At 40.2% G+C, this 13,755-nt stretch overlaps 1 protein-coding gene across 2 annotated transcripts in view; it reads right to left on the bottom strand.

Annotated features, from left to right (window-relative positions):
* ADARB2 (adenosine deaminase RNA specific B2 (inactive)) overlaps nt 1-13,755 on the bottom strand; it is a 315,813-nt gene that overhangs the window by 106,537 nt on the left and 195,521 nt on the right. Inside the window, exon 2 of one of the 2 annotated variants that reach the window (XM_074899955.1) lies at nt 7,039-7,125. The exons of the other annotated variant lie outside the window; for it this stretch is intronic. Within the exon in view, the coding sequence (XP_074756056.1) occupies nt 7,039-7,125 (87 nt within the window). The remainder of the gene's footprint in view (nt 1-7,038; nt 7,126-13,755) is intronic. 2 annotated transcript variants of the gene reach the window in all.

Consider the following 13,755-nt stretch of genomic DNA (forward strand, 5'->3'; position numbering starts at 1 on the left):
TGAAGAATGATCTGTGTCAAAGAAAAGCAATGGGAGAGAGTGACTGCCAGGAGCGCCAGGAAGGGAATGAAATGACAGTGGGGAGCTATGGAGGGAGCGCTCCATTGTTGTTGAGCCAATGAATCACACATTGCTCTGAACTACGCTTGTGCAACACCCATGCTGTGAGGCAGTGCTCTTTGCTACAGCAGATGTATGACTGAGAACAGAGATTCATCTCAGTGATGTCCTGAATGAGACAGAAAATGTGCTGCTGTCTAAATAAGCATCCTATAACATTTCTGTCATTTCTGATGAGTTTGTTTAAGTGTATTGCCACTCTGATACATCCTTCAGTCCTCCTGTGTGTTCCTAGGGGCAGAGACAAGTTGAAGAAGTAAATATGAGTGTAACCAACCTGTGAAGCAACCCATTTCTGGAGCGATGCACCTGATCCTTTTCTGAGCAGAGGACTGCCTGGCTGCCTGCTGTATTCCAACCAGCATTGAGTATGGAACCTTTCCCATGGTTTGTTATTGTCAAATACGAGCATGCCATCTGTGCAGGCTGTGTGAGTCCCAAGCACAGAGAAGGTCCCTGTGGTCCTTAGAGGACAGAGAACGGTCCTCCCACTTTCTGCGGGGCTACAGCCATATTTAGTTTCCTCTCTACCCTGATGTACAAACTGGCTGCGAGGATGTAAGGGGTGAACTGCTGGCTACGTCTGGAGGAGCTTCTGTTGGAGTGGTGTGTCTTTGCTGTACCCCAGTATTAGACTGGGCTGACAGATGCACAGGAGCCTGCAGAGATGTGGAACCAACCATCATGATTGAAAACCTCCTTTATATCCTTATGGGTTGCACTTGTATAAAATATCAAAAGACTTTTTACCATCAGAGCAATAAGTCTGCACTCATGCAAGCTGTTCCACAGAAAGCAGCTCAATGATTAGACATGAGTAAAAATCATGGCTCAATTGCATGTGTGGGGTCCCATCTGCAGGACTGTCTTTAGGCTCCCTTTCCTGAAAACCTTTCAGCACGTACTGAGCTTCCAGCCTGTGTCTATGTTTCACCAAAGTTAATCGCAGAGCTATGTGCTGAAGTGCTTTGCTGAGGCAGAACACGAGCTGACAAATTAAGGTCTTAATGACTAGTTAATTTTTACTTTCTAAAGCTAAGAGGAGAGAATAAAGACAGGCGAGGAAGGAAAGAAAAAGAAATACATAATAGAAAAAGTTTCAGCATGTGGCATTCAGTTGTATGACATCTTCAAACCAACCTCTCTGGAAATAAGACATTTAAAAAGTGAGGTTACCTACGATACAGGAATAATATGGTCTTTTCTCACTAAGTTCACAACTCTATTTATGGAAACTCTGATGTGAGGGGGAAGGAGATACCAACTTTAACTTTCCTCTATCTAGCCCGGCAGAGGCTTTGGCCAGCCGTTTGCCACTATGACCCTTTGTCATGTTTCCATCCCACTCAGAATATGCCTTTTTGATTGCCTGCATTTTTTTAAATAAAGGTGAAATATTTTGACTCAGACATACTTTTTAGCAGGAAGCAGGTTTGGTTCTATATTTCACACCTCCTCTCTCATCTTACCTAATAGGTTTTTACAGAGTCAATTATGGTACATAATGACATTGTAGTCAGGGAGCATGAAAAGAAAGATAGCTCTTGCTTCACACAATATTCAGGTTTAGAAAGAATTTTTATTGATTATGCACCACCGAATAGGAAAACTCAAGGAGTTATTTGTATTTATAATACATATTGTCTTATTCCATCTGTTTTGTCTGTCATAGTCAGAGAACCACAGATTTGTGAACATGAATCTGTGACCCTAACATTTTGCCTTAATCACCCTTACTAAAACAATGGTTCACTAAAAATGTGGCCATATAAAATAAAAATTACCTGTTTGTCTTAAATTCTGCCTATGAAATTGTCTAGTCCAGGTTTTGGCCAATGGGGAGTTTATATTGATGTAGTGAAAAAAATGCAGAGATGCAAGTGTAAAACTTCCAGAGATCAGGCACAAAGGCTATGTGGACAATGTTGGGTGTGTGTGACAGTGACATGCTGTATTTGTGGTATGTTTTGGCCTTGTCACAGTGAAGGAAATCCATATAAGTATCCTTATAGTCAACCAGATTTCTAGAGGACCTGATCCTGAAGCACCGGGAAATAATTAAGTTCTCACAGACCTCAGCGAGAGCTGCAGCAGCAGGCCAAAAGTCATCATCACATGTAAATCAGAGGCAGCCTAAATTCAGTGAGTGCCTCAGAAAGTCTGTGAGCCGATGGACTTGTGTGATACCTGGCAGCCGCTTCACAATGTGAAATTACTTTATACTTTCAGGTATCTTTGAAATAGGAGGTCTTTGAAATGTGTCTTTTATGAGACCTCTGTGTAGCAGACATAAGATTACCTCTCTAATGGTGGCACATGTACTTCTATTGTGAAAATCAGACAAAGCAGGCAAATGACACCAAACTACGTAAGATAAATACTGTAAGCAGCTGTAATAGAACAATCACAAGCAATTTTAGAAATGAAGAGCACTAAAAGGAAAGGGATAAGTCAGAGGATGCACACAGGGAAAATGCAAAACTGGATCATTTTCAGTCCTGTTATCTCTTATAATGTCTTTGCTCTTGAGTTCCCAAAACACATTCTCTACATTTGGAAAAAAAAGAAAAGAAGAAAAAAAAAATGGTTTTCCTATGATGAAAGGTTGGAGAATAATAAAATTGTAAGGGGAGGGAGTTAAAAAAAAGGAGAAAGAAAAATATTACAATTTTTGGGAATATTTTCTAATTTCTTGTGTAAGATTTCCAAAAGAGCCCTACAACTCTGTAGGGTAATATCTCCTCACGTAACTTTATTCGTTGATTTTTGCAGTTTCACAAGCAAGAGGAGACATTGCAATGTTGTATTTGCTTCAGTAATTGCATGGGAGAGAGGAAAGCAGGTAGTGAAATATATTTATTTATGCACTATTCCTCAATCTTCTGTCTACTCTTTCATGTTTTTCTCCTTTTGGTCATTATGCACAGTAGAGTTAACCTAGAGAGTCTGCATCATCAAGAGCTTTTCAGAACTGTAATGCATCACTAATAATGACACTGCCTATGTCTCTGGGTCATAAGGGCTCTGCAGAACTAGCCATCCGATACTCCACGCTACATTTGAAGAGATAATATTGTTCCTGTTGAAGGTTATTCGGCTGCCAAGCCAACTTCCAGGGAAGATGGGAAAGGAGAGGTGGTAGGTGGCATCTTCATTTTGGTTGGTATCTTTGCTGTTGAATTACATTATTGAAAAGCTATGATATTGAAAGAAAGAATTTGAAGTCTCTGTAGTATAGTAAACTTCTGATACAACTGATAGCTCTGACACAGGAACTTACTGTTTTTAGAAATGTTTAGTAATCACCAGATTTTCAACAATACAGGTAGGACTTAATTTTTATTTTTCTGTGTTTTAATATCTAACCCCTGTTTGAACTGCTTATGCAGATTACATTTTTGCTGTCCATCTACATCACATTGACTGCAGAGGTTAGAAAGATTGACCTCCATAACTCCTGGCATACTTGAAAGTGATTAAAATCAGAAGTAATAAGTATGAACCCAGGAGCCAGAGCCACAGTACCTTTGTCCAAGGTCAGCTACTCTATCAGATGCCATGTAGAGCAGTATCTTCTTGCAAGCAAGATGGCATTTTCTTACACTTACTGAATCCAAAATGGAGGATTGAGAACTCTTCTTCTGGGATTTTTAGGTCTGTATTCTTGACTTTAGGCATGGGAGAAATCCAAACAATGGAAAAAGACACAGCTTTCAAACCAAAACCAGGGGGTTTAATTCTGTGGGGGTTGCCTGGGACTCTGACTGCTGGAAGGGGTTATTCATTGTCCTCTTAGAGGCAGGGTCCCTGCTGTATCTATCTCACACTGTGCAGTCAAAAGCTCTGGGACCTTACGCTGCCTGAAGGGGACTTTGACCAACATGATCATAACTGAACATGCTCCAGTACACTGAATCTGTGGCTGGGATTCATCCTGCAAGATTGTTGCAGAGGCTGAAATCCCTGTGTTGGGGACCATCACCACTGTTACTGGGGATCCTCACCACCAGGTCCCTCTTCAGACACTGGGAAAGGTATATGCCTGCTGAAGGGTGCTGCACTGAGTCTTTGTATATGGCAGCATTGCACAATGAGATCCCCAGGAGTCATATGCTCCTGCTAGAGGTATGCTCTAGATTTGCAAGTATCTGTGCCTGATGATAGTCTGCCTTGACGCTGTGGCATAGTGCGGATAGAACGATTAAAGATCAGGGACAGGCAGAAGTCTGTAACATCATGAAAGGCAGACAGGCAGGCAGTGAACAGGGAATGATTATTTACTGTTTCATGCAATCCAAACACTAGAGACAGTAGGCTTGAAGCAATAAAAGGGTGCACTTTTTGAAAACACTGAACTCCCTGTTCCTTCCTGTTGTTGAGATCAGAAGTATCAGTGGGCTCCAGGGAGGACTAGACAGGTCTGTTGATGTCTAGGAAATATGATGATTCAGGTGCAAAATCTAGCTGAGTAAATTTCTTGCTGGGTGTTATAAAGATATACTGGGTATATGGAAAGAGGGAAAGATCACCATTTAAATGCCCTTTTTCTCAATACATCACTAACAGCAAATGTTGAAGACAGTGTACAGAGCTAAACCTCCTACTGCTAATCCTGTGTGACATGTCTTACATTCTTAGCTACAACTGACTTTCGAGAATGAATAGGGTGGTCCTTTTCTCGCATATTCAAGATAAGGTCTTCATAGAGACTGGCAATTACTTTACACAAAATTCCATTCCAAAGGTGCATCGTGCCTTTGATAGATTTTTCTAGTATTCGTGAGTCAAACCCCACAATAATAGTGTCTATATGCTAATAATCACCAACTGAAAATGTATGTCTAGTTAACTTGACATGGCTCCCTTTGTAAACAAAGCCTAAAGGAATGTGAAACAGGATTTGTATCTGTTTCAGCTAGTGGGATTCTGCCTACAGATACAGCACATTCAGGGAAGGGGCACTCTCACAGGGTGCTCAATGAGCAGAAAACTACAGGGATAAGCAAACCACTTCTCTTGTCAGCATTGTCCTAGGTCCTTGTTAAGTTGTTAACACAGAAGAAGGTTCCTCTGCTTGTTCGGAGCAAATCACTGAAGCTCTTTAAAATGCTGAATTACTACATAGACACATGTGTGCTATAGACATCAGTGGGATTTATACTGCTATAATACAAGTGAACATGAAATATGGCTGGTTTTAAAGTAATTAACTTTTTTTTTTTTTTTTTTTAATAGGTTCTGATAGTAACACCTAAAATGTGTTGTATTTGCCAAGAAGCAAATTGCTGCTTTATCACTGGAGTGTATGTTTGACCCAAGAGAGGACTAGGCATGATGACCCTGAAAACTGAAATTTGCTATTTCCCTTTCAGAAAACATTGCCTACCCGGTCCATGTGAGCTATTTTAAAGCCCGTGCAGGCACGAAGCAGTCTTGGCATTACAGCAGCAATAAGAAAATGGTGTTACAGTGTTTGGCTTGCACAAACTTCCTACATTACCTAAAAATAACTAAGTAGCACATTTGGGAAACATTACGCAGGAGGTGCCTGCACAAGCTCATCATGTGCATAATATGTTTCCTGTGTGTACTTCTCATATCTTCTTATATCTCTTCCTGAAAATGTAGCCTCCCTGGGACCAATTTTGAAGGTTTTTTAGGATTTTTTTGCCTTTGCTAAGATATGTAAAAACTTGTCAGTCCCTGTGCAGCTGAACGGCGTGATGTCCGTGTGATACTCAGCAGCAGCAGAGGGGTGTGCTTCTCCACTCCTTCAACAGCTATTCCCCTTGGTGTTGCACCATGATCCAACCACAGCAGATAAGCAACAACAGGGAAAAAAAAGCCCATTCCTCCCACCCAATGGCTCTAATAGGGCAACATATCAGTGTGTGTCTGATTGGAAAAGAAACCCATCTGGTAGGTGATACTAAAACTCAGAGAGTTGCTCATTTGATTCAGAAAGCTTCCCTCTTTTTTTTTTTTTTTTTAAAGATTCAAGATGTGTTACAATAAGCAGGGCTGGATAACACACAATAATTTCTTCTAGGTGATAAACGGGAGGGCTTACTGAGGGTTTACAGTCCTAACTGCACGCTCCCAGACTTCTTGGTGTTTTGAAGACTTCTTTGAACTCCTTCAAACCCAGCAGGACTTTCCTTCAGCTCTGCAGTTATGGGTTCAGGGAGTGTCAGTGACTTTGTTCAGGTGTAAAGGCCCAAGAGAATCTGGTGGATAACTCTGGGGTTACACCTAGTTTATTTAAGCCTGGCTAATAATCTCTTTTTAGCTGGAGGAGTTTTTTTTTGGTGTTTTTTTTTTGTTTTGTTTTGTTTTTGTGTGTGGGGGGGGTTTTTGTTTGTTTTTTTTATTTTTTTTATTTGATTTTTGTTCTCCAGGTCATATCACAGAAGTAAAAGAGAAAGCAGTTTTTCAAGCAGAGGGTTTGTTCCTGCAGTTTTTACTTTGCAAAAGTCCATTTGTAATCTTGGAAATATAAATGGGGGAAAGACACAGCACCAAAATGTCCTGGTTTTTAGTGACTGTGAGAAAAGCAAGTGAGCAAAACAAGGTAACATAAACAGGAAAGGAAAAGGAGCTCCACAGTGCTGGAAACCTGAGTGTAAACATCTTTTTGTAAGAAGTTTTTCCATTGTATTTATGACACACCACCTACAGCCCTGCCATGCCAGGGTCTGCACAGGGAAAAGTGGGAAGGTGACCTGTGATTAACCCTTCCTTCACTGGAGATTGAGGAACACGTTTGCACTCGCCATTAGGGAATTTTGCATTTCACAGGATAACTGGGCTTATGGCCTGCCGATATTTGCAAATCCACATCCTTTCCACAACTGACCCTACATCATAGAGCTTTAAACTTTATTATTCATCTGTCTATAATGAAAAAAGACTGCTTACTTAAATTGTCTTCATCCTCCATGGTGGTTGCACCAGGACTCAGATACTTGAAGGGTGCTATGAAGGTTGACAGTATGCTTACTTTTTCTAGAAGAAAACAGAAGAAGAGCGACACATAAAATCAGTATTTTGTCAGTGCATTCTGACCTACTCCACACTTTTTCTCAGGTGAAAACATCTCACCAATTCTGTTTCTTTTTTGTTTTTCCTAACTCTACAGCCCTACTAAAATTCACAGAACTTCAATACATTTATTACAGCTGGCACATGCAATACCAAATGCATGTGCCTTCCTGGTTTCTGCCCCTGTGTAGAGCTCCTTGGCCATGCTTCCCAGCAATGGTGCCCAAGCACTGCAGATGTGGGAATGTGGGAGGCTTGAGTGGGTCCAGCTGGGAATGGGAGAAGAGGATGAGAGCTGGAGGCAGTCAGTCCTGTGTGAAAGGACTTGAGAACTGTTCTAATGGATGAGATGATCAACTCCCTCCTCTTCTTTCCTCTCCCTGACAGAGGCTGAACCAGAAGTGTCAGAGAAAGCTCAAGCATTGCTGGCACAAGAGACTATAACTACATTTAATTCTAGAAATCATTGATTTGAATTTTGGAAAACCTTTATGGGGTGCACAGTAAGCTATTAGCCAAACAATAAGAACCCTATTTGAAATCCTTCTTATTCACATTTGTATTAAAGGTAGCTCCTTCCACCTGCAGTTTCTGTTATCCTACAGATAGTAGATGGCACAGAACTTTACTTCCAGTGCCATGATCAGCCTCTGCATTAGATGCCGGGACAGATTCAGCAAAATGAGAACTGATACTGATTTATACTGGCTCAAATTTGGCTCAGGATTTATAGGGAAAAAGTTGATGTTAAGACAAACACTCCAAACAGGGATATATTGAAGATATGTGGTTTATTTAGTTTGTTAACTATTTTATTTCATTTGTTTAGGCTGAATTACTTCTGACAAATTATGGGTACTTTGCTGAGTACCTACATCAACAGGGTGTCTACCTTAGGTAGCAGAAGGAACAAACACACCTTACAAAGTTGTTTGATAGCTTTGAAGCACTTAGTTGCTTTCCTAAACTCTCTGCTTAGAAAGCCTCAGTTAGGTGGAAATACTCTAAATCCTGTACATTGTGAATAATGCTGGGCTTTCATCATGTGGCCAAAGCATCAAAAACCAAACCAAGAATATCTTCTTTTAAGTGAGAGAGGAAAAATTTTCATGGGGATTTCCTTTACTGGTGAGGAAGTATTTATCTGAATTTCCTTAAACTACCTGGTTGCTAATCTACCACTGGTCTGAAGGCAGCCCAGATGAAGAGCTCAAACTTTTTCAGCAACATACCTGTTAGCTTTTTGGCCTGGTTCTTCCTACATTTGCAAATAATTCTTGCTCACGTTAAAGACTGTTATCAGAATCCATCAAAAATGACTGCAGATGTTTGCCCTTAGCTAGGTAACACTACAGCTCAACTCTATTATGAAAAAGCACAGTAAAAGCTGACTGCTCTTTGTTAAGTAAATACAATAAGTGTAATAAAAGATTGCCTGAAGAAAACCTTTTTCCATCCAGAAACCTTTCAGCCCAGACTAATATATAATTAGAGCACAAATTAGCCTCCTTGAATTGCACTTTCATTAAGGGATTGTAGTGATGTCATGAACCAGAAGAATGAAGCTATTTATGAATGCTTTAGCCAAAAGATTTTCCTAAGTGAATACTTTGACACTTTTTGCTGAGGCGTTGCTTACTGAGAAATGTGGTATCTCTGTACAACACTATCTCAGTGCATGTGAGACTGTTGGGCTGTGATCAGGATAAAGACTGTTACTCTCTCCCAACTTCCTCAACTGGTTTCTTTGATTGAAGTGAAAAGAGAGTAGGATTTTGGGACCTAATCCAAAGTCTACATTTGGTAAGGGGAACGCTTCAGATGATAGACATAGAAACAGGGCAGTCCTTGGCATCAGCACCAGCAACGACTGTTGTGTCTGGCTACTGAGATGCAGTGAGCTGAAGTGTAGTCCGCCTGTGCCTGACTGCTGACAGCTGACAGACCTTCAGAACTAACCCTTCAGACACTGGATGTCATACACAAACTCAAAGCTTCTTTGCTTAGAACATAGTCTCACTTCTTATAAAGAGTTAATCCATTAACCAAGCAATGAGGATACGTGCTTTTTTGCTGAGGTTGCTCATGCCCACTCCCACCACCAATTGAAAAGCAAAACCATGTAATTTTTTTAACTATTATTAGGTAAAGGAATATTCTATGATTTATCTTTCACCCCAACCAATTTTGTGCAATTGATAGGGTGAGATTTATGATGTGGATTTAAAATGTATTGAATTATTTTCCTGTTTGACTTAAGGGACCCTTTAGCCATTTTAAGATTTTGTTGTTACTGTTTCCCACCTGTCCCCAGATACCTTGCTGGTACCTTTGCTTTGTGTGGCAGAGAAACAGGATGGCCTGTAAAATTTGCTGCACTTTTAGAGCATCAATGGAGGGGTTTGTGTCAACCAAACTCAGGCAGGCCCTAATAGCAGGATATCCTTCAATCAGTAGAGACGATAAAAAATATAATTTAATAGTTAAATCCATTGGTTGAGCAGTGGAAGGTTTAGTGTGTATCTGGAAGGAGAAGGAGGGCAGGGTTTTTGAGTGAGCAATTTAAGAAGAGAAGAGCCATAGTATGCACGTAACACAGGTGAATTATTGAGCCTATGGAGGAGGGAAAGATAGATGATAGGATAATTAAATGTAGGTGTTTACAGGGAAGTAATCTGGCTAGGTATAAAACTACTCATATGGCTGTATATTTCCATCTATTGCATGTTATTGCCTATTACCATATATATACTGTGGGACACTACTTCAGCTTTATTGTCAATGTTGAAATTCTGTTATTTTTGTTTACCATTTCAGAACAAGATTAGAAGAGTTGTGTATTCTCACTTTATGGTCCCTGTGTATTATGATGACCATCAGAATTAGTCTTATTTGCAGCAGTTTGATGAAATCTTATGAATAAGAATAAAGGACATGGCTGGATAAAAAAAAAGCCATACAATGAAACACCTTTATGGACTCCTTTTTTCTCTCAATCTTCTCCTATGTTTTGGGTGTTTTCTTTTTTTTTTTTTTTTTTTTTTTATCAAAAAGAAGCAATGACAGGCAGCCCAAAATTAGAGTGGATATTTTTACTTTATAATTGTAAATGTTCCCTGTATATGTCTGAAGATACGATTTTTCAAGGCTAGGAGAGAGGGTCTAAGAGAAGAAAAGACATTTCAAAATCTCTTTTCTTCAGAAAGGCAGAATACATAGTCCTACATTTTTGAGAACCAATACATGAAGCTATTACTGCTTGCATTACAAATGTACCAAAAGCCTCTGATGACATGAAGGAGCTATTTCATGAAGGCCTACATGGATACAAAGAAAGCTGTAGTTACAATGGAAATTGAGAGACAAAAAGCAGGTATAGTGGGATTTATTTCTAGCTACCCTGGAATGCTAAAGCAAGATGATAGTACCATATTTTGTAGTGTATTCACTATAAAAACATCCTCCCAGATGATGCCAAGTGGAACTCTGCTCCAGTACCCTAAGCACAAAAATCACCATTTCTTCTGATGCGAAGCCCATTACAAGAAGAAACCTCATGCTCCTCTGTTTTGGAATGGAAAAGGATTTCAACTCACACTTCTTAAGTATGTATTTTCTAACAACAGCAAATAGTTAAAAAATAATCATGAATATAAATCATTTAAACAAATCAAAAAAACATTGGCCAAGACATGTTTTGCATGAAAAACTGAAAATTATTTAGCCTAAACGATTCAGCAAAGCCTGGTGTGTAAGGCAGCCAAGTTTTCACTAAAATCTGCTCTTTTTGTGATGTTGTTCTTGCTCTGTGGATGCAGTCAGAAGACTGGTCACAGGTCCTGTAAATACACTTTTATTGTGAAGACAAGAATACACATACACTGCTATAAACAGCATTTGTGCCCTTCATACCTATCAGTATTTAAAGGGCACCAGACAATACGGCTTGATCATCAACTGTACTGAAGTTCTTTCACTCTCAATCACCTGAATAAAAGCAATGGAAACAGCAGGAGCTCAACACTTTAAAAAATCAGACCTTATACATGTTGGACAAATTGTTTAGCTTTAAGAAGAGCAGACTGAGTGGGGTCATAACAACAGTCTTCAAATACATGAAAAGCTGCTGCATAGAAGAAAGGAGCAAACTGTATTCCATGTGCATTAACACAACTAGGAGTAATGGACTTAAATTGCACCAGGGAAAATTCACTTTAAACATTAAAAAAACCTTCCTAACAGTAAGGACAGTGCAGTACTGGAATAGATTGCTTATCAGGGAGGTTGGGGAGCCGTTTGTGCTGAAGGGCTGTAGGAAGATGGTTGGTGTCAGCAGGGTGTTGCATCTACCCTTGGGTCCATCCCTTATAGTCTCTCCTATCCCTGTGGACCCCCGCAAAAAACTCATCCTGGCCTTGAAATCATGCAGCAGGTTCTAGCTCAAACTTGGAAAAGTGAGTAGTATTTGCTAACATTAGCTAATTTCTGAGCAGAAGCTTGTGGCATGCTCTTTTGCTTGGCAGCTAATGAGCACTATTAATAATTGTTTTTTAAAATGCAACTTCTGAACACAAGAAGGATTTAGACAGATGGCTACCAGTGGTTTGCCAGATCAGTGTTAGCAATGTTTTACCGAATTAGTTTAATTCTCATATTCTAATTGATTACCATAAGCTACTTCACTTGTCAGAGGTTTCTTCAATAGTATTCCTTTAGAAACTCAATGTGGACAGTATAAACCAGTCCTAAACAATTTGTTTCATTTGCATGGAGTATGAATTACTCAGGAAGGGTCATTTCTGATGTAATAATGTAAACTTAGCTGTAAAGCCTCTTGAAAAAAGCCTTATTTTTATTTCTAAATCTATTATCTAAAGCAGTATTTGCAGCTACTCAAATAGTTACATTTTTACAGTTGTGTTAGCCTTGAATTATTTTGAAAGGAGGGGATGCAGGGAGGGAAGAGAGCCTGCACATCAGGAAATTATTCTCTATCTTCTTTCTCATATCTTAGTCGGTTCAGGCTTGGACTGACAGTGATTGACAGGATGAGGGGATTCTTTACACAAAAGAAAAATATGGCAAATTTGCAGGGAAAATAGCAATGTCTTTAAAGCACAGCACTTACTGAGAAGGGCTTACAGCCTTCTAAATTATGACTTGTACAGCCACCATGATGCATCATTTAGTTTAAACGGACAGTTTCTAGATAGGGATTTACTTGCTTGGTGTCAGAATCAGCCTTTACAGCTGAATTTGAGAACCAGCCATTGAGTCACGAGTTACCGAGAGTGTAGGGCTGCAGCGGCATTGCTCAAGTGCTTTTGGCTTCACAAGCAAAGGGTGAAAGCTCTGTGCCCACTCTGACAAAGCTATGTGGGGGTGCCTGTGAATGACCACCATGGTACCAGTGGGTCTGGGAGGACCATCTCTGTCCATCACCTCTTATCTGTAGCGTTTAAGTTCAAGCATGGTTGCTCTAAAATCCTTCAGATGGCATGTGTTATTGTACAGACACAGCAGCAACTTTGGCACAGCTGTATGCCTGATGCAGGAGTTCCAGCTTGGTGCCTTGTATTGCACAGGATAAATTCAAGACTGCATATATTTGCAGGTAGCTGTTAACACATGCCAATTGCTCCTTGGTTTGCATTTTGGTCTCTTGCTCCTACACTGGGAGATCTGAAGGTGAAGCCTTGCTGGCATCATGAGCGCCATTGGTCGATGCAATTGGACCAGCACATCTAACTGAGCAGCCCAAGGTGGGAAAAAAGAGCCTGTGTACTGGAGGATACGAAAGGGTTAAAATATGTGGGACTGTTTCTGTCTGCAGATAGGCTGCTTGGCATCCCCAGGAGTGTGGCCTCTGAGGTGGACAGTTACTAAAGATCTGCTTTTTATAATTGGCTTTCAATCCAAGGCTTTTGCAGAGATATCCCACCCTGGCCCATGTGGGAACAGTAAGGTAAGATTTTCTTGGAGGTAGCAGAGTAATAGGCTGAGAGAAAATACTTCTGGTTGAAGAAGATTTTTTTGCCTGGAACATTTTTCTTAAAAGCAGGGAGACAAGGGAATATTCAGATTAAGGAATTTAGGTTTTTAAAAGAAAAAAAAAATAAAGTATTCAACATTACTTTTTTTGTTCTCTGCTACAGCAGGGACCTGAAATGGAGATGTGAAATATCAGAACACATTTTTTCTTGTCTGATAACCAAAGGGAAGACAAAATCAGGGAACATTTGGATGGTCAGTGTTTCAGGTGAAGGCTTTCAGCTGCGTGAGGCAGGTTGTGCTTTGAGTTAGAAGTCAGAGGTATGAACCCAGAGCCATGAAGTCTTCATCTGAAACAGGGTAACAAGCTGCTCAGTATAATGCAGCACCCGCACACCAAAGCACCTGCCCCTGTGCCTTGCCTGGAAGTCAGTCATGGCCTGCCAAGTGCAGGGGTCTGCTGTAAATAGATGTACTTGCTGCTATTATCATTTACTTATCTAGTTCTTCGGGCAGAGAATATCTTTCTGCTCTGTTGTTGTTCGGTGCTTAGCAAAATGGGATCCTTGTCCAAGACGAGAGCTCTGAAATTCCATTATATTA

Source organism: Athene noctua, chromosome 2 (assembly GCF_965140245.1).
Source record: "Athene noctua chromosome 2, bAthNoc1.hap1.1, whole genome shotgun sequence".
NCBI lineage: Eukaryota > Metazoa > Chordata > Aves > Strigiformes > Strigidae > Athene > Athene noctua.